General features: G+C 41.9%; 1 protein-coding gene across 18 annotated transcripts in view; it reads right to left on the bottom strand.

Moving 5' to 3' along the window:
- Nucleotides 1–442: 442 nt before the first annotated feature.
- Nucleotides 443–25443, bottom strand: part of kif1aa (kinesin family member 1Aa) — a 38391-nt gene continuing 13390 nt past the window's right edge. The window contains exons 14-50 of one of the 18 annotated variants that reach the window (XM_069704011.1): nt 24872–25074; nt 24203–24282; nt 23284–23359; nt 22588–22667; nt 22317–22423; nt 22118–22198; nt 21843–22023; nt 21545–21617; nt 21026–21116; nt 20787–20935; nt 20509–20687; nt 20059–20196; nt 17723–18019; nt 15521–15639; nt 15330–15436; nt 15098–15233; nt 14679–14841; nt 14484–14574; nt 14274–14392; nt 14103–14158; nt 12261–12369; nt 12065–12131; nt 11889–11973; nt 11708–11813; nt 9842–9868; nt 7932–7955; nt 7357–7471; nt 7109–7242; nt 6956–7017; nt 6731–6876; nt 5567–5755; nt 5303–5374; nt 5082–5203; nt 4752–4895; nt 4471–4663; nt 3706–3824; nt 443–3607 (exon numbers count right to left, since the gene is read on the bottom strand). In XM_069704011.1, coding sequence (XP_069560112.1) covers nt 3565–3607; nt 3706–3824; nt 4471–4663; nt 4752–4895; nt 5082–5203; nt 5303–5374; nt 5567–5755; nt 6731–6876; nt 6956–7017; nt 7109–7242; nt 7357–7471; nt 7932–7955; nt 9842–9868; nt 11708–11813; nt 11889–11973; nt 12065–12131; nt 12261–12369; nt 14103–14158; nt 14274–14392; nt 14484–14574; nt 14679–14841; nt 15098–15233; nt 15330–15436; nt 15521–15639; nt 17723–18019; nt 20059–20196; nt 20509–20687; nt 20787–20935; nt 21026–21116; nt 21545–21617; nt 21843–22023; nt 22118–22198; nt 22317–22423; nt 22588–22667; nt 23284–23359; nt 24203–24282; nt 24872–25074 — 4283 coding nt within the window. In that variant the 3' untranslated portion in view covers nt 443–3564. The remainder of the gene's footprint in view (nt 3608–3705; nt 3825–4470; nt 4664–4751; nt 4896–5081; nt 5204–5302; nt 5375–5566; nt 5756–6730; nt 6877–6955; nt 7018–7108; nt 7243–7356; nt 7472–7931; nt 7956–9841; nt 9869–11707; nt 11814–11888; nt 11974–12064; nt 12132–12260; nt 12370–14102; nt 14159–14273; nt 14393–14483; nt 14575–14678; nt 14842–15097; nt 15234–15329; nt 15437–15520; nt 15640–17722; nt 18020–20058; nt 20197–20508; nt 20688–20786; nt 20936–21025; nt 21117–21544; nt 21618–21842; nt 22024–22117; nt 22199–22316; nt 22424–22587; nt 22668–23283; nt 23360–24202; nt 24283–24871; nt 25075–25443) is intronic. The other 17 variants (XM_069704012.1, XM_069704019.1, XM_069704013.1 and 14 more) reach the window with 17 other exon arrangements.

Raw genomic sequence — 25443 nt, 5'->3', positions numbered from 1 at the left:
ATGTGATACAATTTTTACATTCCATTTTAATATGTACATTTATTTTACCCATTACATAATATCCCATTCTAGACTTCTTGGTTTGAAAGATCATGAAAGTCAGGAATTTTATAACGTCAAAGAATTTGACAGACCGTGTTTTAGAGTCTCATACATGAGGATTTTGAAAGTTTATAATAAACAGTAACGCTTTAGAAACATTCCTAAAATGCGGTCATTGACGTGGACATGGCAACCTGCTGCCATGACAACACCTAGGAAACTAAACTGCAATTCAGAGAATGTAAAAACATCCTCGGTCTGCTTTTATCAGACAGCCTACTAAAATAAAAGTTATGCCGTCCAGCAGCTGATATATCAAATATCTGGCCAGAACTCAGCTCATGTATTTGTTTATAGTTTTCCATGATAAATACGTGATCGGTCAAAGAAGAGGAGCCCATTTCTTTGTGTTGCATAATTTCCATGTTTATTTAATATATGACAATGTGTTTAGTGTACACAAACATTTGACGCTAAACTCCAACACTCAGAGACACTGACTGAACTATTGCCCATTTCAGATTTTGTAAATGGGTGCAACTTTATAATACACTGTTCACAGCAATCATGTTTATATACAATGCAAAATCATTTGAAGAGGAAAAAGAAGAAGAAAAGAAATGTAACAGTGCAGAAAAAAATAAAGATCAGATGTGAAAGCACGAAAATGTAAATGATATTCTTTCAAAGGGGAGGGATTAGAAAAAGTAGATCTTGTTAGAGCGATGACGGTGAAGATATTGAAATAAGAGTGGAAGTGTGACAGCAAAGTAACCTACAGCATTACTCTGTACAAGATGCAATGCCTAACTGGGCCGTAGTGAACCATCGTCCTCCCATACATTAGCGGACAGATTATTACAGGAATGTCCTACAACCTCCGTATGGTTCCCGGATGGTAACCGACCTACAATCAGTAAGGAACCACGACGTGAAGTCAACACGGCCGTTTCAGCAGAATAAGTATTTTCAAATATCAACGTACATTCAGAGTGAACTTCACGTGACTGCACCAACAAAACTTTGGTTGGCTCAAATGTGATGCACATGAAAAGACCCGATGAAAACAAGGAAGAATCTCAACATAGAGCCCACTTTTTTTTTTTTTTTTTTTTTTTGACGTAGCGGATTTTAAAGGAAATGAGATGAGACACAAATGAGTGTTTGAGACAGTGTAATGTACAGTACAGCATGGTGCTCCCTCAATGATGATGCTAGAACTGGATAAAATACATAAAGTCTCTGACAAGAAAGTTTTTGATCATAACATTAATCAACCAATTGTTACACAACAAACAAAAGATTTGAACAGACTCGAGTCTTTTAATTTTTGATTTGATTTCTTTGTCCACACGTGGTGCTGTAAGAAGTTTCGACTGGATCACTTCAAAATATGTCCACAACACAGAATACTTTTCAAATCTCAGGAAATATGCTGATTATTAGGTATTGTATGGATTACATCAGCAGCAAAACATAAAAACATACTGAACTGGTGTCACATTTGAATCCCTTGCTAAAGTGCACTGTGTCATTAGATGGAGAATAAATCCTATTTGTACAGCTGTAGTGCTTTGAGATGCGGTCCTTTCATACGTGTAACTTTCCCGTCGGTCACTGAGCGTGCTCTGTAGGCTGGCTGACCTGAGGCGTGCTCATCCATCCAACTTCACACAACAACTCACAAACTGTATCTGTCAATCTGAGCAGGTTCATTAAGCTTCAACGACATGCACAGTAGCATTTTCATCCCAGATTAATTGAAGGGATTAAAACAAGAGGAGGAGTACATTTTTTCAGTTTTGTCAACAGGACTGATTTTTTTTTTCATTCGAAGCGATCTCTAACAAATCGAGCCGTATATGCTTGCTGACAATCCTGAGATATGTTAAAGGAGGTTCTTCATTGTATGAACATTAAATATGCTTTGTGTTATGGAAATTCCACACTTTATGGCATCTGATTGCCATATTAGAAATGTAACATTACCATAAATGAAACCTTTTGTCTGAGTATGAAAGTGATAATGATAAAAAGCAGGAAGGTGATGTATGATCTGCAGACACTTCCAGAACAGTATTTTAGCAGCATGAAGGATGTAGTTTCAAAGCAACAGAGGCATACTTGTACAGTATGACTGAAAAGAGAGGCACTACATTTAATCAATATACATATCATTCAGAAAACCAGCTTCCTGTTCTGTACTGTGAAGAGAAGTTTATACTTTTAGATTTAACAAGGTAGCTCTGTGTAGCTGAGCGGACAGACCACCTTAATGTTACCTGCCTAGCGATGTCCTGACCTTTTTTAGACGCAAGTTAGTGGGGTTAAAGGTCAAAGGTGCGACTATCCTAATCTTAAAGGGGACTGTAGTATTCAAGTAATGTTCAGAGCAGAGAAACCAGCCAATGTTCATTATTAAGTTATGAAATTATTTCAGTAGAATTAACTGCGCGGGGACAAGGTTGTATTATTCAAATATTTAAGGAACTCATTAAAAAGTGCAGTGTGCAGAAATTGCACTGTACTACTACTTTAGAAATATAAATGTCTTTGTAAATAAATACATGCAGAAATAAATAATAAAACTGTTAAATATCTAAATATATCACATTTGAAAACAAATAAAACGCAGGTCGAGAAGGAGATCAAACTGGGAGAGTTAATGCCATGATATTTGTTTACTTACTGTACCCTTCAGTGCTCCTACAAGTAGCTAAAGTGACATGGGTTTAACCAAAAAGCCACGAGAACATGAAGTTTACGATGATATGCCGTTCCCTCGCCCGGCTGTGTGTGCTAAGGTTTCGAAGAAGTTTTCAGAAGAGGAGGCAGATTATTCACTGTCAGGATTTAATAGACCAGAAAGAAGAGAGAAATATTCTAAAGAGAGACGCTCGACTGTTGTTGTTTTTTTTGTGTTTTTTTAAATTATTTTAGCGTGTATTTTCTTGCTGTATGCAAACCAGTTTAAACACCGTATATATAGCTGTAGAGTAGAGTAGAGAAGAATCTGCATGTTTTTCTATTTACTGATGCAAATGTAGCGGTGTGATCCTCACTGACATGTCCGCTCTATGTAAAGACACGTGTCACTGCATTTTTTTAATTTTTTTTTTTTAAGGAATAAATGTATAAGGCTCAATGTGTCACTGACAACAACTACAGTACATTACCATACGTATGTAATCTGACATAAGAAACTGTTGCTACTCCCTCCATTTTTCTTCAACCCTCCAGCTATGAATAAACTCCGGTACAGTACGGTGACGGATCTTTGAGGAGTTTCTTCAGACTAAGAGACTCACACCGCAGCAAAGGCCTGACACGAGATGGGCTCTTTACAGTGGGTGCTGAGGACACTAGTGATAAACTGAAAACGTACAGGGGAGAGATGGTTGTTGGTGACTGTGGTGGTGGGAACGGGGCTCAGCACAAGGAACGGGTTAAGGACAAGGATCTATTTACATCTGAAGTCTTTACGTTCATCTTTCGCTCATGAGATTTGTTCAGAGTCTCGTTTCACATCCTCATCTGTCCAGCTCGTCTTCTCGACAGCTTTGACCTGAGAGGGCGGGCGAGAAGGTGAATATCAAATACACAGCTTTTTATTTTTTTTGACTTACGTCTATGGAAGTATTTTTGTGTACAAAGACGGCTCACCTGATCGTTCCAGCGAGGAGAGGATTGAACGCGTACAGCCAGTCGTGCATCTCCTTGTCGTTGGTGGCTTGGAGTAATATCCCACGATGTTCTGTACACACGGCGAATGTGTTTGGGGTCTGTTGAAAGAGACAAAAAAGTTTATTACAGCAGTCCAGGCGTCGTATTCACAAAGATTCCTCGGAATAAAAGTTCCTCCCAGTCAAGTGTTGTGACGTTTTCTAAGAAGTAGGTCTTTATATAAAAGGAATTCACAAACATCTTAACTCTTAAGAGAGCAGAGAAAACTGCCAAAATACAGCGAGGTAAGAGAAATATCCTTCAATGAATGACGGCACATTAAAAGCGCTACAGATGATATCGTGCAGGGATGATGTTTGCGGTCGATGTCATTTGAGACGCTCACTTCTCCCACTCAACACAAGCACAAGATATTTGGTGACCCGAAAAATGACTTGAATCTGTTACGATCTTCATCAGCAGTGATCACACAAACAAAAACACATTTTCACAGCCTCATTTTGGCACACAGTTATATCATACCTACAACAGGGTCAACCACGCCTCCTCGCTTAGATTAGGGTTTCTGTCCTTTCCTTGCTCAGTGTTGCTCTGAGATGTTTCCCAAATCACTCTCCAAGCTAAACCTTTTCAGGATAAATAAAGAGCTCTCTGAGAGGATTCTAAGAATGTTTATGAAAACGGCTCCTGATGTTTTAATGTGGGAGCGAGAAAAGGGAGTTTGGAGTTTGTTTGGTCACCAACCTTCAACATTGCCTGCTGGTCCTCGCTGTACTCCACCTGGGCCAAGGACAGATTGAGAATGGCCCGCTCCACAGTGTCTCTCTCCGTGTTGTAGATGTAGACGTATGGCCGCCGCACAACAACGTAGCGCTTCACCCATCCGTTGGTGTGTGGCTCCAAGAAATGTATGTAACCCTTCTTTGACACAATGGGGCTGAAAAATACAGACAAACATGTAGAGAGAAGATCGTCTTTGCAGCTCAAAGTGATGAAACCTTTTGGAGTTGTTGCTGCAGACTCACCTGACTCTGATCTCCTGGATGTCGGGGACGTATTTGCGGGCCCGAAGTTTGGCGTCTGAGGCTCCATTCACGGCCTTCTTGGCCTCGGCATCCTGCTGTGTCTCCGGACCGGGGCTGACGGCTCGAGAGCGAGGCGCGGGAGGTCTAGAGTACAAAAAAAAAAGAGGTTTTAAACTCGGGTAACAAAGCAGCTCCTGACACTGTGGGAGGCCAAATGACTTAACAAGTTCAAAACCACACACGACAAAGGTTACAGCGGCTACCAGGGATAACAATTAATGCATCACAGCGTAAACAACACATTGTACATACATAAGTCTTTGGACTGACCTTAATTCAGCGTTGCTATAGCAGCCCTCAACCAGTGAGGGGCATGTTGAGGAGGGTGTGATTGTGTTGAGAGCAGAGATTGAAGTGGAGTCTCTTAGCATTGTGACAGACATCTCAGAGATCTGTAATACACACAAACACACAGGTGCATGCTGGATAAGCAAACAGCAGTCAGATTTCCTTCATGTATATGTTTAGGTGGGAGTCTTGTAAAGCACTACCTTGCTTTCACTGGCGCTGACACACACATGACTGTATTCTCTGTTAAAGGAGTGAGTGAGCAGCCGCAAACACTGTGTGGGAAAAAGGAGACATCTTAAAGTGTCCGTTTAGACGGTTGGACACAAAAAAGTAATATCTGCAATATCATAAAAACCAAAGCACTGCTACTGCATTTCTAATTGACAGGAATGTGCAGTATATATGAAAGGCAACTCTTCTCTGGCAACAAAATGTCACATAATCCCAAACTAACGATGACTGACCTTGGCGGCGAGCTCCCTCTGCCTCTCGGTGGTGATCTCAGAACCAGAACCGACGTCCTGGTCTCCCTCAGGTGGTTGAGGAGACTCACTCAGCTCCTCCGTCACGCAGGACTGAAGGCACTCCTGGCCCATCAGCAGGGTGGACTCCAGTTTCTCCCTCAGCAGGAGGTAATGTTTGGTTTTCTCCACCTGAGAATAGGGACCAACATCACAGTCACTGACAACAGAACACATCCTTCTTTTAAACCTAGAGAAAGTTGTCTTTTGGAAATATTAGACAAAAACTGTTTATTTGACTAATAGTCTAGTCTGGTTTGCCACAGAAGGACAATACAATAAAATAAATCTTAATATTTTTAAGATAGTGGGAGGCAGTGAGTTGGGCCATCTGGTAGACTATAGCTCTTTATTCTAATTTTACTAATTGTAATTAATTGTGGTAACAAAGTTCAGATTGTCCACTGACCTGTGGAGTTCTTCAAGGGTCGATGCTGGGTCCTTTTTAACGCTCCCTTTATATGTGCACTTAAACAGACATTTCCCTGTCTCTATTAATGCCACACCACTGATGTCTATTTTCATGTATTTGTGAAAACATTTTGTAATTATAGAGTCCTCTTATTATATTTAGGTAACGTGAGAAAATGAAAGCAGAACCGGTGTGCAGGATTATAATTACTTCATAATTGTGCTGCAGGGTTCCTGAGACTTCCCAGCATTCAGATTTGATCATCTCGTATTTTCTCAAGAGTTTTCCTTTGATAATCTTTTAATGGTTGGAAAAATCCTAGTAAATGCTCTATGAAGTAAATAATTACTTATTTATTGGACATATGAGAATCTCTGGTAACTGTGGGATAAACACAGCAGGCACATCCATTTGGCTTCAAAGCCTTCTATGTAAACACACTTAGAGAAACCACATTAGTATAAATGAGTGGATTGTATATTAAATGTTCAGTAAATTCTATACTGAATCCAATTAACCATTGTGGACCAATGACTATATATCTGTACTCATTTACAGATTTGAAGCCAATTGTCATTAAATATCTGATTTTGAGGCATGTGCTTGGCTACATGTAGGTTCAACCAATGAGGGACGGTGACCTCTGTCCTGATGTGTTGATAAAACTAAGTGACTTAGTAACATGAGCATCCTACATCTTGGAGGAGGCTGAGCTTCTCCAGCTCCCACTGGTGGTCCAGAATGAGGCTGTCACTACGTGGCCTCCATCCAGCCAGGTTCTCCTCCCCACGGACGTACGCCACTGAGGTGTCCAGCACCCGCCTGCGTCTCCTCTGCATCCCTGGAGGTGGACGGGTGTGATATTAGACATGTTGCAAGGGGGAGCTTCATGGCTAAAGGTAATTTTTCTGGACTCTCACCTGGGCTTCCTGCATCTGCCAGGTGACATAAGCTGACCTCATAAACTCCAGTTATACGGTTTCTAGAAAAAGAAGAAAGAGAGGGCTCTTTATCATTTTAATACTCAACTTTATATGAACAGAAAGAATACAGGAGCTTAATAGTGCTCTCACCCATCTGCTGCTCTCAGGCTCCCAGTACCAAAAAGGTTGCGGATTGAACGGGACGCTGAAAGCTTTGTGTCCCGGGAGTAGAACACCATGCAGATATCTTTGGTTATGACTGCCGGCTGCGTGCAGTTCTCCATCTGCAATTGATAAACGACGAGCGATTTCCAACATTGTTCCTCCAGAGTAACTCGCACGCCACCTCCGATACTGTAAGAAAATTTGTATGCCTCTTATGAATGCCTGTACTGTACCTCCAAGTAAGCCGAGAGGGTCATGTAGATCTTCTCCCCGTACGGAGTGACTCGGTTTAGGAGCAGGGAGTTGTGCATGGAGCTGTCCCAGGCAGCCTCGAAACGGTAGAAAGTCCTGGAGAGGTCCAAGAAGAATTTAAGTTCTTCTACCAAAACAAAGAGCTGTCAGATAAACTCATGCTGAAGTCAATTAAGTTATTATATGAATATAAAAATCAGGATACATTTAAACAAAATTTCAATAATAATAAAAGAAAACACAGTAACAAATGCACTAAAATTTGACTCGACACATTGAGAAGATATCATGATTAATAAACAAGTTACCAATAACATTGCATAATAATTAGACGTTGTAAATGTATGTCTCTAGTTCTCAATAAAACAATAGTGCTGATAGAAATATTTTGCATGCAACAGGCTGACTGAGTTGATGCTCTGCTTTGTACAAAACACCACAGAGAAGCAAAGAGAGCTGAGATGACAATTAGTACAGAAAAAAAGGAAGTGGGGACGGGGTTGGCGGGGGGAATGAGGGTCAGCCAGACAGAATGAGGGGCAGGGCAGTGAAATACCTATGGTCAACTCCCAAGGAAATGCTGTGAGAAAGAAGAAATCAGCAACAGAATAGAGAGTGAGAGTCAGGAAGTATGTTGGCGGTTGTGCGCTTGTGTGGCTGGGATGGTGTTTGCTCCTTTTTCACACTGATACCTCATTGTGCAAACACTGCCATGGATAGTACAGCTCACCCGTCAGAGACCACTGAGAGAACCAGTGGACGGCGCTGATCTGCTCAAATACCAGTACATGACCATTCCTCAAGCAAAACAATGCCGCTCTCTGTTGCACAAATAATTTAGTCCATACGTTACTGTACACAATTTTCCCCACGTCCCTCGAGGAGAAATAATCAAACAATAAACGCAGTTTTTTTCTGGCGTGCAGCCCAGCGCTGCATTAAATCTGAAAAAAGATAATCCAAGAATTGTGAAAGCAAACTAATGTTTGTGTGAGCCATAAAAAACAGGCTGAATGGACTCTTCATGAGGTTCAGATGTTGGTCCCACTGGCCTTGGACTGAGGTGACCTTGTGGGAAAGTGAACAATGTGTCACCCAGAAGAAAGCAAACAGAGAACCCACTGCTGCTCTGTGTGAACAAACGGGATTTGAGATGCCTTTTTTTCCCTTTTGATAGTAATTAGCAAGTTCATTAACACGCACACAAATTCACACTTGCACACATGCACACTTCTTTCCCAGTCCGTAGAAAAACCTGTTCGCTTACACTACAAGGAAGCAATTTCCTCCTCGCGCTGTACCAACATGTGCTTCTCTGCATTTTACTGCCTCCTAAAAATGTGGGAGCCAGCATTGAAGTCATGCTGCTGGCGTCACATGTGAGGAGCCGTTTGTTTCTGGTGTTTGGCAGAGTTTCACTGAGGTACAAGCGAGATTTAAAAATATTCACAACATCGCAGCGATCCTGGGTAAAGTGCTACTGCTGAGGTAATGGTTCACTGGATTACATTTTAATAGCCGCATTTGAATATCATGCCAGAGTGGGTACTGTAAATGATGTGATCCGTATTACAGCACTTGAGTAATAGTGGTTGACTGTTAATATTCTGTAGCTGTGATGGGAAATACTTCGGCTCCTGGGATTAGAGGTAAATAACAAAATCATATCCATGGATTCAAAATATTGCTTCACTGTAAAGGTCAACAAAATCAGAATAATAAATGGAGTCCAGAGAGAAAAGCAGAAAATGGCAATATTTCAGCAGCTTAGAAATGTTTTTTGTCTCAAAATGAGTTTGTTTGAATAATGGATTACTGCCGCCCTCTGCTGGTCAGTAGCACCAAAGCCCATCTTCCCCATCGTGAAATCAGTCAAACACTGCAATTTATTGGAGTTTAATCATATTAGTTACAACTTTGCAGCCTTTTAAATGTAATCTGCAAATAATTACCATCTATATAGAGACAGAACTTAAAAACATTGGCAGCATTTTAAAATTCTCTATTTCTGTCCACACAAACAATACAACAGTGACCAAAGATGGATGATACACTTTCTACGATCAGCCTTTTGAAGACAGTTCCTGCAAGAACTGCTGAAGTGGAAACAGAGTTTGATACTGGCCCCACGACACCTCCAGCAGAGACACAGTCAAAGACAGTCCACGTGAAGCAAAGCAGAGCCATGCAGACCCTGTCCATCAGCAACAGTAGCCCGATGACAGCTCAAACACACATCCAGCACAGCAAGAGAAACCGGGGACATGCAGAGAACCACATCCCTCACTTCTCATGAGGGGGAGAAAAACAAAGAGGCACGGATGAATCGCTGACAGTGATGACAGAGTAGGAGAGAGGGTAACAAAATCACTAGAGGCCGACGGGGAATGACAGGGTGTACAGGACGTGAGAAAGATGAGGTGTTTGTGTAACTTAAGAGCATGAAAAGAGAGGCAAATAATATACCTAGGCATGTCCGAATCAAGAAACTGTCTGCAAAAGCAAAAAAAAAAAAACATTCCGTTAGTGGATTGGAGGGAGAAAAATGTTAGCATCCATATATAACTTGTTGTTAGTTTCTGCAAGACTGAGCAGCGACCGCACTGGACCACAACCTGACCTGGTGCTGAGCCTTTACACTAAATTCTGGGCCACGAAAGGCCGTAACAGGACGAGTAATTAGGGTTGAAAACCTAAATGGTGCAGCATGATGGTCAAAGAAAGGCTGATCCAGCAGGGAGCCTGATCAGTGCTGCGTGGAGCGCTCGCTTCCTTTAGATTGAGATGCGGTAAACCAGAGTCTGGGTGATGACACTGTTGCTGTTGTTACTTTTTGTCTGGGAAAGCAAAGGGATTAAGCAATGAGCCAAAACCAAAGGGTCACAAAAATCAAGCTAAATGGCAAAAAATACTTCACAGTTTTGATAAATATAACATGAATAATAACAATTTATAAGCATCATAAGAAGAATAATAATAATAAGAACAATTTTGGACAATGGACATCAATAGCAAATTTACAAATATACTGTGCAGACATGCTACTACCTAAGAGTTATTGTGATTTTAGGTGTTAAAAGCCAAACCAAAAAAAATATTTAATTGTGTATTTTGTGGCCGTAATTACTTATTTTCTGAAATAAACATGCCATCTACATAACAGCTGCCAGAACACAAATTCTCATTTTGGGTCCAGGAGTCTTAAAAGAAACTTACTGCCCTCTACTGGCTGGCTGTAGAACAATATTAACCAGTAAACACCTCATAATGCAAAAATGTGGCACCGAGGCCAGTTATTGTGTTTTTCCAAAAGCCCAAACATGTTTAATTTTCTTTCGGTCACAGCGATTCCTGCTAACATCTTTCCTGGAGTGAACTTTATGATGTTAGTAAAACTTAGGTTTAGTAGGTTTTGTAGTGAATACTTCTCTACAAATGACCATAAAATCTTTCAACACGCCCAGAAACGCAGTGCATAGTCAACAAAATGTGTTCTTTATCTACAGTTCTTAAATATCAAGAGTCAATCCAAGAATTTAAAAAAGTGATGATGGAATGTTTGTCCAATGATTGACATTGTATTAAGTCCAAAGACAAATAGTAATACGTGTGTTAGTGATTGTACACTAGACTGCAGATAGACATGCTTCTGGATAGGTTGAAAACATGCGTTTTTATTTTGTATTGAGGTGCTACAGTATTAATTCATGAAGATCTGTTATACAGTAAAACAGTAACGTTAGAGTGCTTAGTTTGTTCAAGTCTATCAGCCGTATTGAGGTTAGTAGATCTCATGATGGTTGAGAGGTGAGAGGATGAGGTGATGAACAGGGTGAGATGCAACATGTAGGTGCAACGCTGACAATTGACAACAAGAGCACAGATTAACACCAAGGAGGGTCGTGCAGCCAGCATGGACGAGTGAAGTCGTAAGTATTGGTGTGGCAGGTTTAACTTGAAGAGATGCCTAAATACACTGTGCTTACGGTCACTGTGGATGTGACCTCCTGCAATTAGAAAGGGAGAACTAGATTCATGCAGACACAATAATAAAGACAAGAGCAAAGAAACTTGCTGATGTTTCTTTCAGGTTGTGCGTCCGATGCCATGCGTTTTGTGCACCAGTGTAGCTGGTGTGCCATGCATTTCCCAGTGCAGGAGCTGCCACAGCAGTAATAAAGTGAGGTCTTCAAATACGAGTGTTGTTGACGCTAAATTCAGAACCATACAGTGGTTTCCAAATTCAGTCAAGCTGCCACGTAATTCAAGAGCTTATGAAACGGAACATTTCAAAGTAATGTATTTGCATCAAACGTCTGAACCAGTACGTACCTGTCATCATGCATGGGCCTGACATACCCAGCAGACAGGATGTTGAGAGACAGAATATTGGGGTCGATGATGGTCTCATCAGATTCAGGCGTGTTGCGCAGACGTCCTGGGAAAGCACAAGTGCCTCAGTAAGAAGTTCATATGAAATGTTTAACTTTCAGGGGTAAAAAACTAAACTTACCCACAACAAGCTCACGGACTTCCTTCCAGTCCATGTCACCTCCGGATTCATGTACGATGGTCACAGTGATCCTCCTCTGGAGGCCCTAACAGAAGGACCGAGGCACATGGTTATCTTCAGCACATTTACAATACTCCAAATATCGTAATTTATTTTTCTAAGTGTGACAGACATACCTGGTGCAGTAGGAATGTGCCATGGCACGGCATTCCTCCTCTGTGGTCCACCACTGCAGGGATGTAGCTGGGAGGACACAGATGAAAACAAGCCTCGCTGATCTGGTCGACCACCACTGATTTGGTCCAAATTTTTCAACAAATTACTCTAAACATGTGCTGCACTCGATGCCGGGTGAGACGACAGGATACTCACTCTCCATTGGCCTCCAGCTCGCAGATCTCAAAGAACACCATGAGATCGTATTTACAGTGGCAGGGTCCTGCCTGCGGACGGGTCATGGCCGTCAGCTTGGTGGCTGGTACTGTGTTGAAAAAAGATGATGGAGAGTGTTATAGGGGAAGACAGGGCGAGGAGGCCGAGAGCATACTAGAGGCTAACAGCAGGGAAGTGGGAGCAGCTACAAACCCTACAAAGTAAAAAAATGGGCAGAAGAAAGGAAATCAGTGATGCAGGGAAAGAGAGGAACCACTCTATCATGTAGGAGGCGCTCCTTTCCTTCAGCACATTTGTAAGCAACTCTGTAGTCCTCTTTTTAAGGAGAATACCGCTAAAAGTAAAGGTACTCTGAAACCTTTACTAGCTCTGGCTCTGACGGTACTTTGGTGTAACAAACAGACTGAACCATCCCTGGCATGAGAGAAGCATGTACACAACCTCCTTCCAGAGCAACCTTTGACATTATGGATGCTGTTGATCATCACTGCTTTGTATAAATGATTAATGATGATACAAAGACTGTTTACGAGTTAATTGCATTTCTCCAATTTCAGGTAGTCCCCCAAAAGGAGTTCAGAGTTAAGAGAGTGTGCAGTAAAAACATTCACATGCCACTCTGAAGTTTGGCCCACGCTCAAGCAGAAATATATAGTTCTATATTATAAGTATATGTAGTATGTTATATAACGTGTTGTACAAAGCACAAATCATGTCTAAACTATGGCCTAAATAATATAGGTGAGTGGCTTTTAAATGTCATCTACTTAATTCTTATTTTGTTATATTTATTATTTTAAAAAAAATGATTTATCTGTTTTTGTACCTTGATTGATTCATTGGATTTTTTTTTTTGCTGATCTAAAATGAGATCTTAACTTAAAAGTGTGATAAATAAATATGCAGTATGATGTATCGTGTAGTTAACATTCCCATCTAAATGTATTATTTATGTCTGACGACTGGAGGAGAAAGGCACTGTGATCCAGTTCAAGAGGAGTTCAAAGAGGGAACTGTAAGGAGAACGCACCACATAGGTCAACAGTGAACACACGGTACACCAGAGAGCCGATCCAACTGTCGAATCCTGACACGGGAAAACTCTCTTTTTATATCAATGCACGTCATTATTAAACAGTAACTTGTGACTGTGATATAAACCCCGGTAAAAAGTAGACTTGAAAGACACTGAATATTAGTTCTTCTTTGTACACGAGTGTGATATCACAGAGTCAGTTATAGAACAATGTCCCGACACCTTGAAGGGCTTCAGTGTTACATTTGTAGTAATACTTCAACAAAACGGACGCTTGTCATCACAAAAAGCGAGAATCTCTACGTCTGCAGCTCACTGTATATTCTTTGGAGTTGTAGTTATGGATAAAGTGCAACATGGCATAAAATCCAATATAAACGCTTGATATAAAAAAAAAAGGTTTCCAGTCACAAGATTCTCTTGGATCAGACATGAATAACCAACCCGGCTTCTGAGCTTTAATAACTGAACAGATAGAGGTGGGTGGAGCTTGCAGCTGAGCTTGCTCATTTCCTTCCAGTAGGAAGGAAGCAGCCAAGCCAGCGGCAGACAGAGCGTGGCCTGACAGCGAGTCCACCAGCGCCCCATTGAACACATCTGGGACCAGGTATCGGATCAGCTCCAGTGATTTCTCCCGGTCCGGCGAGGCGTCAGAGTCCTCTGCTCACACCCAACAACATGAAGCTAAGATGACACGACTTGCAAGCAGACCAGTACAAAGACAATACAACATAAAAATAATGGTGGAATTCAAGCAAAGCAGCTCCAACCTGGAGGTTGTTTACCTGGTTTGGACAGAGGCATCACTCGTGGGAACTGTCTTCTGCAGGGGCGGAGTGGGCTGGATGTAACGGTACACAATCACATTTTAATAACACAACCACATTCATCATATCTGTGTCTGTACAATAAATTGTATTTAGTTAATTCATTCATTTAAATAGCAGACATAGTACCTGATAACATCTTTACAAAGAGGAAGAAAAGGCTGTTTCTGGTAGTGTCCGAACACCTCGAACACGATGGGCTGAGTCTTGATGTAGTCGACAAAGGATTTAGTAACCTCAACAGCAATCTACAAAAAACAATACATTGATGTGTGAGTACTTGGCTTATTAAAAGCTGCAACAACGTCACTGTGCTGGATGTGTGAAGATGCTTCTTACGTTCTGCACATGGTAGAAACCAAGAGGAGGACCACGGCCGGTGTTTTTCAGGGGTTCAGTAGAGAAGGCCTCATCGTGGCGGTGGATGAAACTGGAAAACACAACAATTCACACGTGAAACTGTAAAAAAAAACAAAAAAACATGATACTGGCAATCGTGAGGAAATTGATGCACAATGGAGATAAAGTACTTACTTGAACTGGCAGAAGATGTCAGCATATTCTGCCGAGATGCTGGAGGCCTGCAGGACCGTCACCCTGAAGGTGAAGACGTTACCGATCCTGAGGTGCTCCAGAGCTGCATCGAGTGCGCCTTCCAGACCGGCCTTCAGTGGATTCTCCGGCTCGTCAGCACCGGCTGTGAAGGACAAAAAACACATATGGGTTTAAGCTTGCATTCGAGGTAGCGGGTCAAACTGAGCTGATGTTGGCCAAGAATCCAGCCCTCTGAACTCTGAGCTGTCACTACGGTGAGTTACTACCTGAGAATTCACCAGTCGAGAGTTCACCAGTCGAGCATCCACGTGTGCTCAGCCGAGAGGGACATCATAAACACGCGTACACACACTTAAACACGTAAAACATGTGTCTATTCACTCATAAAATACGGTTACCCGCACATGTGTTGTTGTTGACCTCGTCAGCTGACGGCCCCATCTCTGCGCTCTGCCCCTCGCCCTCCACGATACGGAGCTCCTCCTGGGAAATCCCCGTGCGGGACAGTCCGACAGAGCAGGACTCTGACTGGAACTGGAACAGCAAGGAGCACAACAGACAGGTGAGCAGGTAAATAAATATGGTTTAATGAAACATGTGCTGTAACGACTATAGTGTGACCTTCTCTACCTTTTCGTATTGCTGGTCCTCAAATGAGATCTTGGCAGTGCCGGACTGCCTCACTCCTGATCCGTAGTCGGGAGCTTCCTCATCAGCTGGAGGGAAACACAAAACACCTTCACTTCACTCCCTCCAGAAGTCACAAACAGCTTGTCCTGTCCAATGGCTTTATGCAGTTTGGCCGAGGATCCGAGCCTTACCTGATATGGCCTGCACGGCGACTCGGAGGAAGCCCTTCACCTCTCCCTTCTCACTGACGATGGCCACGCGGTGGACGAGAGGAACCGGGTACAGCAGGTTGCTCAGGTAAACGAAAGCCCTGGACAGGAAGCAGAAAGAGGGGAAACAAAACATTTAAAAACAAGCGAGCCAAGGAGACGTGTCACACACGTTTCACTGGACTGGACAACAGAACACAGAGCTGCAAAGCAACCAAACAGAAGCTGGGACTGCTCTTGCGATGGCCATGGCTACCCTTTACTATTGCTTTGTAGGGGCTTTTCCTCAACATCCACAAAGGATAAGGACTAATATGGGTCACATGCAATGTTCCTAAACGTTTGTATTGTGCTGTTGAAGGCTTGGCGAGGCTAAGGAGCATGTGTGGAAGGGTCAACTTGGATTTCTTTAAATGATGTCAGAATAATAGAAACCAGCTCAATACTTAGCTGCAGAGCTGATATTTTTCTTGTGAGCAATGAATTAATTAGCTGAAAATAGTTTTTTTTTGTATTGCTTAATGAGTTTATGCTACTGCTTCACAAATGTGCCTCAGTATGAAAACGTTACAAGTCAATTATATGGAGCTAAACTGAGCACTTGAGGCACTTTGTTCATATGTTACAGTTGAAAATGCTGAATGTCGTGAGGATTGAAATATGGGAACAACTGCATTTCACTGTCTTGCGTTCAACTTCAATACCTGATCTTGTAGTCAAAGACCATTTTTTTTTCCACGAGCCAATAGGGGTAGACATTTAAGGGTGGAGAGTGTAAAAAAGGAGAGGCTTATGACAAGATTGGTGAGGTGCAAATAAGGCATGCTCAGGACAAAAAAGGTGAACAAAAATGCTTTCAACTTCTCGACTCAAAGGAATCAAAAGCAAATGGAACAGAAATCATCATACGCAACATGGCTCAGCTTGAAGAAAAACTGCCAACAGCTTGATATATTGTACGTTACACCAAAAACCAACGAATGACATCAGAAATCAAAGCGCAACGTCTGGGTCGAGGTGGTATTTTTTACAAAATAGGGGTACTAATTCATCACCAGACGTATTCAAGTAAAAATTGACAAAAAAGGTCAAAATGAAAAGACTTGTGCTCTGGCATGCCTAAAAGAGACAGCTGCAGTAGAAACCAGCTCTTTCATCTTGAGATTTTGAGTCTTCCTTGAACACCACTTTGCTACTTCATATGAATAATTTCCAGACTCTTTCAGAATTATTCAGGTTTCACAGCATGGTGAGAACATTTCGCTGTGGGTTCCTGTGTTATGCAAATCAGACCTCAATATCCTCCGTGAGATATGTCAGTGCTTTGGCTAGTGAATAGTCTTTTTTTTCTTTACCAGCCACAAACTTTGCATTTAGCCACCAATAAATGAGACGCACACCTCGAGCAGCCATTCAGCATCAACATGGATTTCAGTCGAAACAAGTGTCATGAACTGACCTATCCTAGGCTGACTTTAAGAACTTGTTTATAGAGTTGTAATATGAGCGAGAAGCATTTTGTTACTATATAACAACAGAATTATTTTTTAAAAAGCAAATAAAAACAAGCGTCTAATTGAGATGAGATTTAAGACAGAGCAACAGATAAACCTTGAAGCCCAGAAATGTCTACTCCAGCGTTCATTCAGTAACATGTTCAGGAAAACAGTCTGTGTCACGGTGTAGAGGACGTCTGTGAACATCTGTGGCTCAAACATCGGAGACGCCGTGAAAATCGTAACGTAAACAAGAAACCAAAGTGTCTGGTTTGAATTTGAGCAGTAAGTAAAAAGGGAGTGTTTAACAAGGTAAAATAAATGAAAATCCAAACAATATAGTTAGAGTTGAAGCCATCTAACTGAGATGCCTCGGCTGCATGTTGACAACACAACTACATGTGACCGTCCTAACTGGACAGTGTAATGTCTGTCTATAAGAAGATACATTATGTGGATGCCACATCAGAAAACAGTAAAAAAAAGTCTTCTTCATGTGTATATTCTGTGTGCTCATGCGTACCCAGTCCAGTACAGACTGAAGACTTTGTTACTGTGTCTGTGTTATGTGTTGCATTTTCTATAATGTCCTTCATCTCTGCTGATGTCTATCAAGGGAAACAGACCCTGCGTCTCAGCGTGAAAGAGCTAGTTTCCTCCATCAGCATGCTCCTGAAACCTCACCAACCTTCCCACTACACTGAATAATGGTGAGCGGTCGTAAAAGGGATCCTGGCCTTCGCTGGAGCCTCGGCAGAACTCTCCCTCATCATCATCATCATCATCATCATCATCCTCTCCCCCGAGCTCCGAGCTCGGGTCGTCCAAAAAGATATCATCGTCCAGGTCCTCCAACTCCTCCTCCTCCTCCCCTCGACCCTCCCGCTGCGAGTCAGCCAGCTCAGTAATTTCAGAGTTGGAAAGGGTCGGGGATGGGGTGGGGTCACTCATGCGCTCGCTCATGCATGTCTTGAAAATGGGGTTTCTGGTGCAGCCAGAGACATGGGAACTAGGTTAGTACAGTTAGATAGAAAGCACACACTTGTTTCAACAAGGGGGGGGGGTTGAGAAACATATGGACTGGACCACTGGAGAGAAAAAAAAAACCTTCCTCCCTTTGAGCCCAAACAGATCTTACTGTCTGTGTGAGTGGAAATCATTCAGCGGAGACAGAGAGGAGAGACAGGAGAGGGAAAGGAAGCTCCAAATGTTGGGAAAGGTCTTTGTCCACCTGAGCTAGAAGAGTGTATCCTGAAGTGTATCAGACCATAAGCATGATGATGGGCCGTGGATACACTCAAAGGTAGAGACATCTTGCAGCCGATGGATTCAAGTCTAAAGAGGTCCATCACTGCGAGCTATCACAGAAGCCACATGTGTGTTTGTGAGGATAATCCTATATTTATTTATTAATTTAACCCTCTGAGAGTGTTCCAAATGACGTACTTCCCTCAGCACACTAACAAATAATATTCTTCCATGTTAGGACTCTTACAGGTGTAGAGCAGGAGTTTTGACAGAGTAGTGTTGTTTAAAATCGCACGCGGTCGTTCTGCATTGATCGGAAATGACCTCAGCATGTCAACACATCACCTGCCAAATATCTGCAGCTTTAATTATTTTTAATATTTTGAAATTAAAATTAACACATTTTTGTGTCCTCTGTTTAACACACTCAATAAACACACTGGTTCTTCCATCCAGCAGCAGTAGTGAAAAAGAAAGACTTCCTCAGCTCCTAATTTGAAAATTCTTCACACCGGTGGCCCCGCCCCCTTCCTCTACGTAGCCAAGACTGCCCGTTTAGGGTTGAAAGTGTCCAGCGTGTCACACTTCTTTTGTGGACTGTTTTTAGTGCGTCATCCTGGTACTTGTAGTTCACTGCATGTTTCTGTACTTGACAGTGTGAACGCGCTTATGCACTCAAAATAGTGACTGTTAGTGCGCAAGTACGTCATTTGGAACTAAAGCACAGTTATACCTAAAGTAGGACATTTTAGTTTATTCTAAAATTTTGTTAATTTATTCATAATTTATTTACTCTTCCATACAACAGGCTGCTCAGGTTTAATTCAGAAAAGACCAAAGTAGTGATTAAATGTAAGAACAGCCTTCAGTGTCCTGACAACCAATTTTTACCAGCAGTAACTTCTGTGTCGAGGATACGTATAATAAAATCAGCAGCCCCACATTACGTCTAAGTTTAAAGACTACTTGTAATGTCTTTGGACAGATACAATTAAACATTTGAAATAAAACTGCCACATCCACCTTCAACTCCATATTTCCAAGGGAACATCATGTCATACATTGAATGTGGTGTATTTGTCTCCTGTTGTAGGGACAGATATTATAAATGAGCTGACAAACAACATAATTCAACAGGATATTTTCAGATTATTTTCTGTTCATTTTTGCTTGTGTTGCAGGAGCTGCAGTAAATTACATTAAAGGCTTGTTATGCTGAATATTATGTAAGAGGTGCACGTGACTAAGTAGGGACCCATCTGCAAGAGAGAGAGCCAGAATTTGCAGGGAGAGCTGCTCAGAGAGATTGAGAGGCCGTGTGACAAAGTGGGAGGGAAAGAAAGAAAGCGCAGGCTTTGAGTAGGAGGACTGAAGAAATGTCGTTCACAAGTCTGCCACAGCGGATTTCCCCAGTAAAGAAGATGGGCCTGTCATCAAACACCATGTACCATTATCAAATTTGATCATTACTGTACTTCATTGGTAAACATAGTATGTCCTTCACGAAAAATACCTTTATACATGAGTAGAAATGGAAAGATTTGATGATCGTGGTCCACTCAGAGTAAAGACGGGGACTGAATGAAGTGGGCTACAGACTGCTAAATGCGGGTGTCTCCATCATTTTGGTCCATTAGTTGACACCATAAACAGTTATGGCTAACAGCCTCCCGTTATCCTGAATGTACAGGTTTGACTAACACAGGGTTTGTTGATCTTTGTAAGAGTTCAGGAGGAAATCCTTTCTGTCCTGTATTGTATGGAGCTTGCATTTACCTGCCGACCAGGCGGAACCAGGGGAAGCGATCATAAAACGGGTCGCCTCCCGTCATCACATTTTCACAATCCTCTGTGGTATTGTTGGGCACATCAGCAGCGCGATCATACATCTCTCTCATGAGGTCGAGTCTCTGCCTGCAGAAAGAAGCAATGGCACATTAAGACATTTGACTAAAAAGACACAGTATGAAGCTCATGAGAAATGTTAGTGAAGAGTGTGCTTTTTGTTAAATTCATGACTGAGCTCGACAGTCTTTTAAGTACTACTCTATATCAGAGGCTGGCTGACATTTATATTTGCTAGACCCATTATTTAAAGGAATGTTTCTAATGAAATAAACTCACTTCCAAGCTTCAGAGCAGAGCACAAGAATTTATGTCTTTTGATTATTAGATTGAATGAATATGGAGCAGCTACAGTACAAGTAAGCGAGTGTGTTCACCTACCTTAGTTTTTCTAATGTCCAGTAGTGAGTGGCTCCATTCTTCTGATCCTGCACCTCCACAGCCACAATGGTGCGTGGGAAATGTCGCTTCTCTCTGTCTTTAGACGCCTCTGCGGGCAGCAGGTCGGGAGGCAGCGGGGAGTACAGAGTGTCTGTCAGCAGCACAAACTGGAACTGGACCTGCAGGAGAACAGGAAGCATCATGTGGTCAAAGAGCTACATTACAAAATACTTCTGTGGAAATCCTGATGGAGTGTGATAGACAACGAGATGTTGGACCTTCTTCTTGAGTTCGACACTGATGGCATTGGCCTCCTTGAGGAAGATGGCGTTTCCCCACAACAGGTCTCGGAGCGAGGTGAACTGGTAGCACCTCCACTTCCGGAAGCTCCACACAGCCAGCTCTCTTTCCCTCTCTGTCCATTGCACTGTCGGACAAAATAACAAAAGATCATCATTTGGTGAAGATGTGTTTACCACAGACGTGGATGTGAAAACTGTCCAGTCATTTGCTCTACCTTCCTCTTCTGGTTCCTCCTCTTCTTCAAGGGCTTCTGGGTAATAACGGTCCACTTGCTTCTGAAGAGCTTCCAGCTTGCTCTCATAATCCTAGACAAGTGATAATTAAAGACACATGTTAAAATGTTTGGTTTTAGCACATTAACAAGTTGTTCAGGATGATGTCAGCGAGAACACTATCAAGTCAACTGATAACCAGTGAAATAAAGTAACTTTTATATTTTGTATTTTTAGTAACTGTAATCATTGATAGTACCATGTATATAATATATAAAAACATGTCTAATCCATTAATTGTATTAACACAGTTAATGAAAAAAAAGATACATGAATACTCACAGTCACAGTGCATACAACATGTCAAATATATACCTACAAGTGTAATATACCTATAGATATGTCAGCAAATACCAACATTTAGTTAGATGTGGATTTTTGTAGCTTTAATGATTAGTGTGAACAGTATTCAAAGTTAGACTACCTTATTATTAGTTTAGTAGATAAACTTATTACTGTACCAGTCTTTGCTGCTCCAGAAGGTTGTTGGCCTCCTCTCTTTCTTTGCGGTACTGATCCTCCAACTCCTGCAGCCTGAGGACATAAACACAAGTGAGCAAAAGAGGTTTGAGGGAGGTGATGCACCACCGTAAAGGAATCACTATTTTGAGTTTTGCACCGGTACCATAAGGTTTAATGAGCAGATCTTCAGCTATGAAGACTCCAATTAACAGTTTTACACAATTTTTACGCTGCACTTCTCTGTTGTTGCTGTTTTCTCCAACATGTGGAGACATCCTTTCTATTTCTCAGAAGCACCTTTGTTCCATTTCTTGTTTCATGTCGATGCCCTGTTTGTCCAGCAGCTCCCTCTGAGCGAAGGCCCAGTCCACAGGCTCAGCGGGAGCCTCAGCACACGGGGTCCTCTCCCTCTCGGCCCTGGCCTGCACGGGGTGGTTGAACCGGAACACATGGCTCTTCCCCAGGATGATGCGGTTTCCTGCAAGGGTATCACAGTTAAATGTTTCTGCTAGTTACTGTTTAGAGGGGAAAGATTAAATGAAGGGGGAAAGAGAGACAGACAGTGTACTGACCTGATATGAGAACAGTGGGCTCTGTCACTCTCTTTCCATTGACATAAGTCTCAGCTCCTTCACAGGGCTCCAGGACGACTGCTGCTTAGGAACACAGAAGACAATATGAGGTTTTACTTTCTGTAACAAGAGCAATAAGCAATATTAAACTCTGGTGTACAGTGCTACAAGTCTGTACAGTGAAATAAAGATAGCTCACTTTCTCCTGTTGGGCTGGTAGAACTAGTGAAGGTGCAGTGCTCGTCCTTTATGAAGTGGCCACTGAGGACGATATCCTGACGACTGCTGGCATCTAAACGACCAACCCTAAAATGATAAAAGGCAACATTTGAGAGCAAGTAAACAACGCAGTTCATCCATATAGTATTTGCTCCCTTTTAATTGAAGTTACTGATTAAAATTACCATTAAAAAGCGTTTAATTTATTCCTTATTACACTAATAATACATTGTATAATGTGAATATCAAACCTGGTGATTCCGTCTTTAATGTAGTACAGCAGGCACTCAGACATCAGAGGATCCTCATTGAGGTTCACCAAATGAGGCGTCTGACACAGAATAAGGACTCATTTACTGACTGTAAACATTTGGTGAGTAATTAAACAAAAATAATGTAATATCCTTATGTTACTTGTAATATAACACAGATATGTTGTGCTCATCAGAGTTGTGAAAAAACATTTTCACCCAGGAAGAAACATCAGTTAAAACCATGCAGTCAGATTCACTCCCTACAGCTTCCCAGCATGAGCGTTTAATGAAGTCTTACTCAGATGTTACGAGGCTGCAGGCAAACAGCCATAAATCACTGAAATGGGGGGCGCCGCCATTATCTTCACCCCCATGTTTACACCCAGTGCAGTGAGGAAGTGTTTGAAGTGAGTAATGAAGTAGATTTGGGATAACGGTTAATGAAAAAGAGAAACCCTTCTCTGCCTCTGCGGAGTGAGACTCAGAGCACTCAGAGGAGACAGCTTTAAACACTTCAGAGCTACAAACCTCGTTGGGGGAAAACAGCCCGACTGTGTCGATAAACACAGGCTGGGGCTTTCTAGGGCTATCAGGGAGCTTTGGGGTAAATAAATACACATTTTAGTGAATAATGTACATGACAAGTGTTAGATCACAGAGGAGTTTTCGAGATGTTAATATATATTTCTTTACCTTCTTGGGAGAGAATACACCAACAGTGCCACCATCTTCTCGCATTGCTACGCCCATTTCTGCCAGCAGGGCCTCTCTGTGGAGGAAAATCAGACTCTGTATACCAAGTGTGATTTGTTTGTGTATCAAAATAGTTCACTTGTATATACAGTTTTAATTAGAACGTTGTTGTTTTTCTTTCCTACACAAACAAGTGCAGCACTGATACTTTCTACCGTCGTTCACACTGCAGAAATGCCGTTAATTCCTCTTTACTAAAGTAAATGCTCAAACTTCAGCCTGAGGGTGGACAGAAAAATATCCATGTTTCCTATGCAAATATGTTAGATTTCTGCACCATAATGTTAATAAAAGTCATGATAAATGTTTTACAGATTAGGAAACAGGATCAAGTATTTAGTTTACTAAAAACAAGATTTGATTTTACGTTGTACTCGTAAATCAATAATCTTAAAGAATGTATGCGTCTCGTTTCTTATGAGGTTAAATTCATGCATGTCAGTTATAAGTTATAAGAGATTTTCATTTAAATAAATGTCTGTTAAGTCACTATCTATCACCAAATGAGGTAACACAATAGTGTTGAGCCTGTGGCCCACTGATGAAAGCCCTTAAATCTGAACTATAACAAACCGAACGAGCTGGACGTCGGTGGCAACATTCCCGGGAAAATCACAAGCAGCGTAGAGTTCAGTGACGTGATTGTCATCACTCAGAGCTGTTTGTTCCACCAGACACTTGCTCTTCAACGCACTTGTGTGCAAACTGAAATCTAACTGGTGTCACACAGACGACACTGTTAGGATCCCTGACAGTTCGGTCCTAAAACACAGCTGAAATTGCAGCTTATTGCCAAACCCTTAAGCCTTTAAGCCCGCCAGGATAAATTAAAATAAGAAAAACGTATCCTTTATCTTACCTTTCCATTCTAATGGCTTCCGTTCTGCGAAGTTTCTCTTCCCAGGTCTCATTGAGCTCTGCAATGATTTTCTCTGTTTCCTGACATTTAAAAAGATAGTGGTCATTTTAGTCATTCAGAGGATAGTCGGGTGATTGTGCACGATACTTTTCTTTTTTGTAGGCACAAGTCCTGAAAAGTCCAAAATCAATCAAACAAGGAATACATTTAACTAACAGATTGCCTATAAGGATGAAGCTGCATACAGCTTGTTCTCTGTGTTCTCTCTCTCCATTGTTGTCTGCAAACAATTAAAAATGCAGCAAAGAGCCACACAGTTGCGCTGGAGGGGGACATGTTCCTTTCTTTTGCTGAACGTGGCAACAAGGTAATTACACACTGACCTGCGGCTATAGTGTACCAACAAGAGCACCAAATCGTCCGTTTAAAAAGAAATTAGCTACTGGAGATGTCCTGGTTGTTCAGTGTGTTTTAAGGGATTTATGTGTTCAGTTAAAATGAATGTTTGAGGCTCAGGAAGTCGGAATGTATTAAGAAATTAATTTGGTCATGATGTTTTCATCGGATTTGTAAACTTTGTATGCATATAATCTGACTAGATGCAACTGATGGGTGTTTGGCACAAGCAGAACCCACTGTGTCAGTGCCAGGATGTTATCCAGCGCTCACCTTCAGCCTCTCGATCGCCTCCTCGCTGCCCGGGCTGAACATGATGCGGTCGTGAAGACTGGCAATAGATCCGGCACGGCTGGACAAGGCTGAGAGAGACGGAGAGGGACTCATCCCCGTCATGGCATTGGTCACTGTGGAGAGATCATCCCTTTGATTCACAGCTTGGCCTTTTTTGTTATTGTTCTTGTAATCGGATAGGTCTGTCAGGGGGGATCGGGGTGTGGGGGAGTGGACAGGAAGTGGGGTTCGGGTAATCGATAATAGGGAGTAAAAGAGTGGAGAAATGCAGACAGGAAAGGATGAAAAGAGAAGGGATAATAAAAAAGAAAAAGAAAGAAGATATGTGGCTTGAAACAAATCTAAATCACAGAGAGAAATTTGAGCTATGAGTATAAAAGCGAGGGCAGCACCAGCGGAAAGCCACGCACAGAGAGGATCAACTTAAATGATGCAACAAGGAGGCCGTCCAGCCACAAGACGGCTCAAAGAAAATGAAGCAACGATACAAAACTTCAAGCAGGGCATCTTACACATAGTCATACAAAAACAAGGAAATACAAACATTATCT

The sequence above is a fragment of the Brachyistius frenatus genome, unplaced genomic scaffold (genome assembly GCF_029030835.1).
Source record: "Brachyistius frenatus isolate BFR_SWC_R1_liver_20210118 unplaced genomic scaffold, ASM2903083v1 Contig_49, whole genome shotgun sequence".
NCBI lineage: Eukaryota > Metazoa > Chordata > Actinopteri > Embiotocidae > Brachyistius > Brachyistius frenatus.
This window is presented reverse-complemented; position numbering and strand designations above follow the sequence as displayed.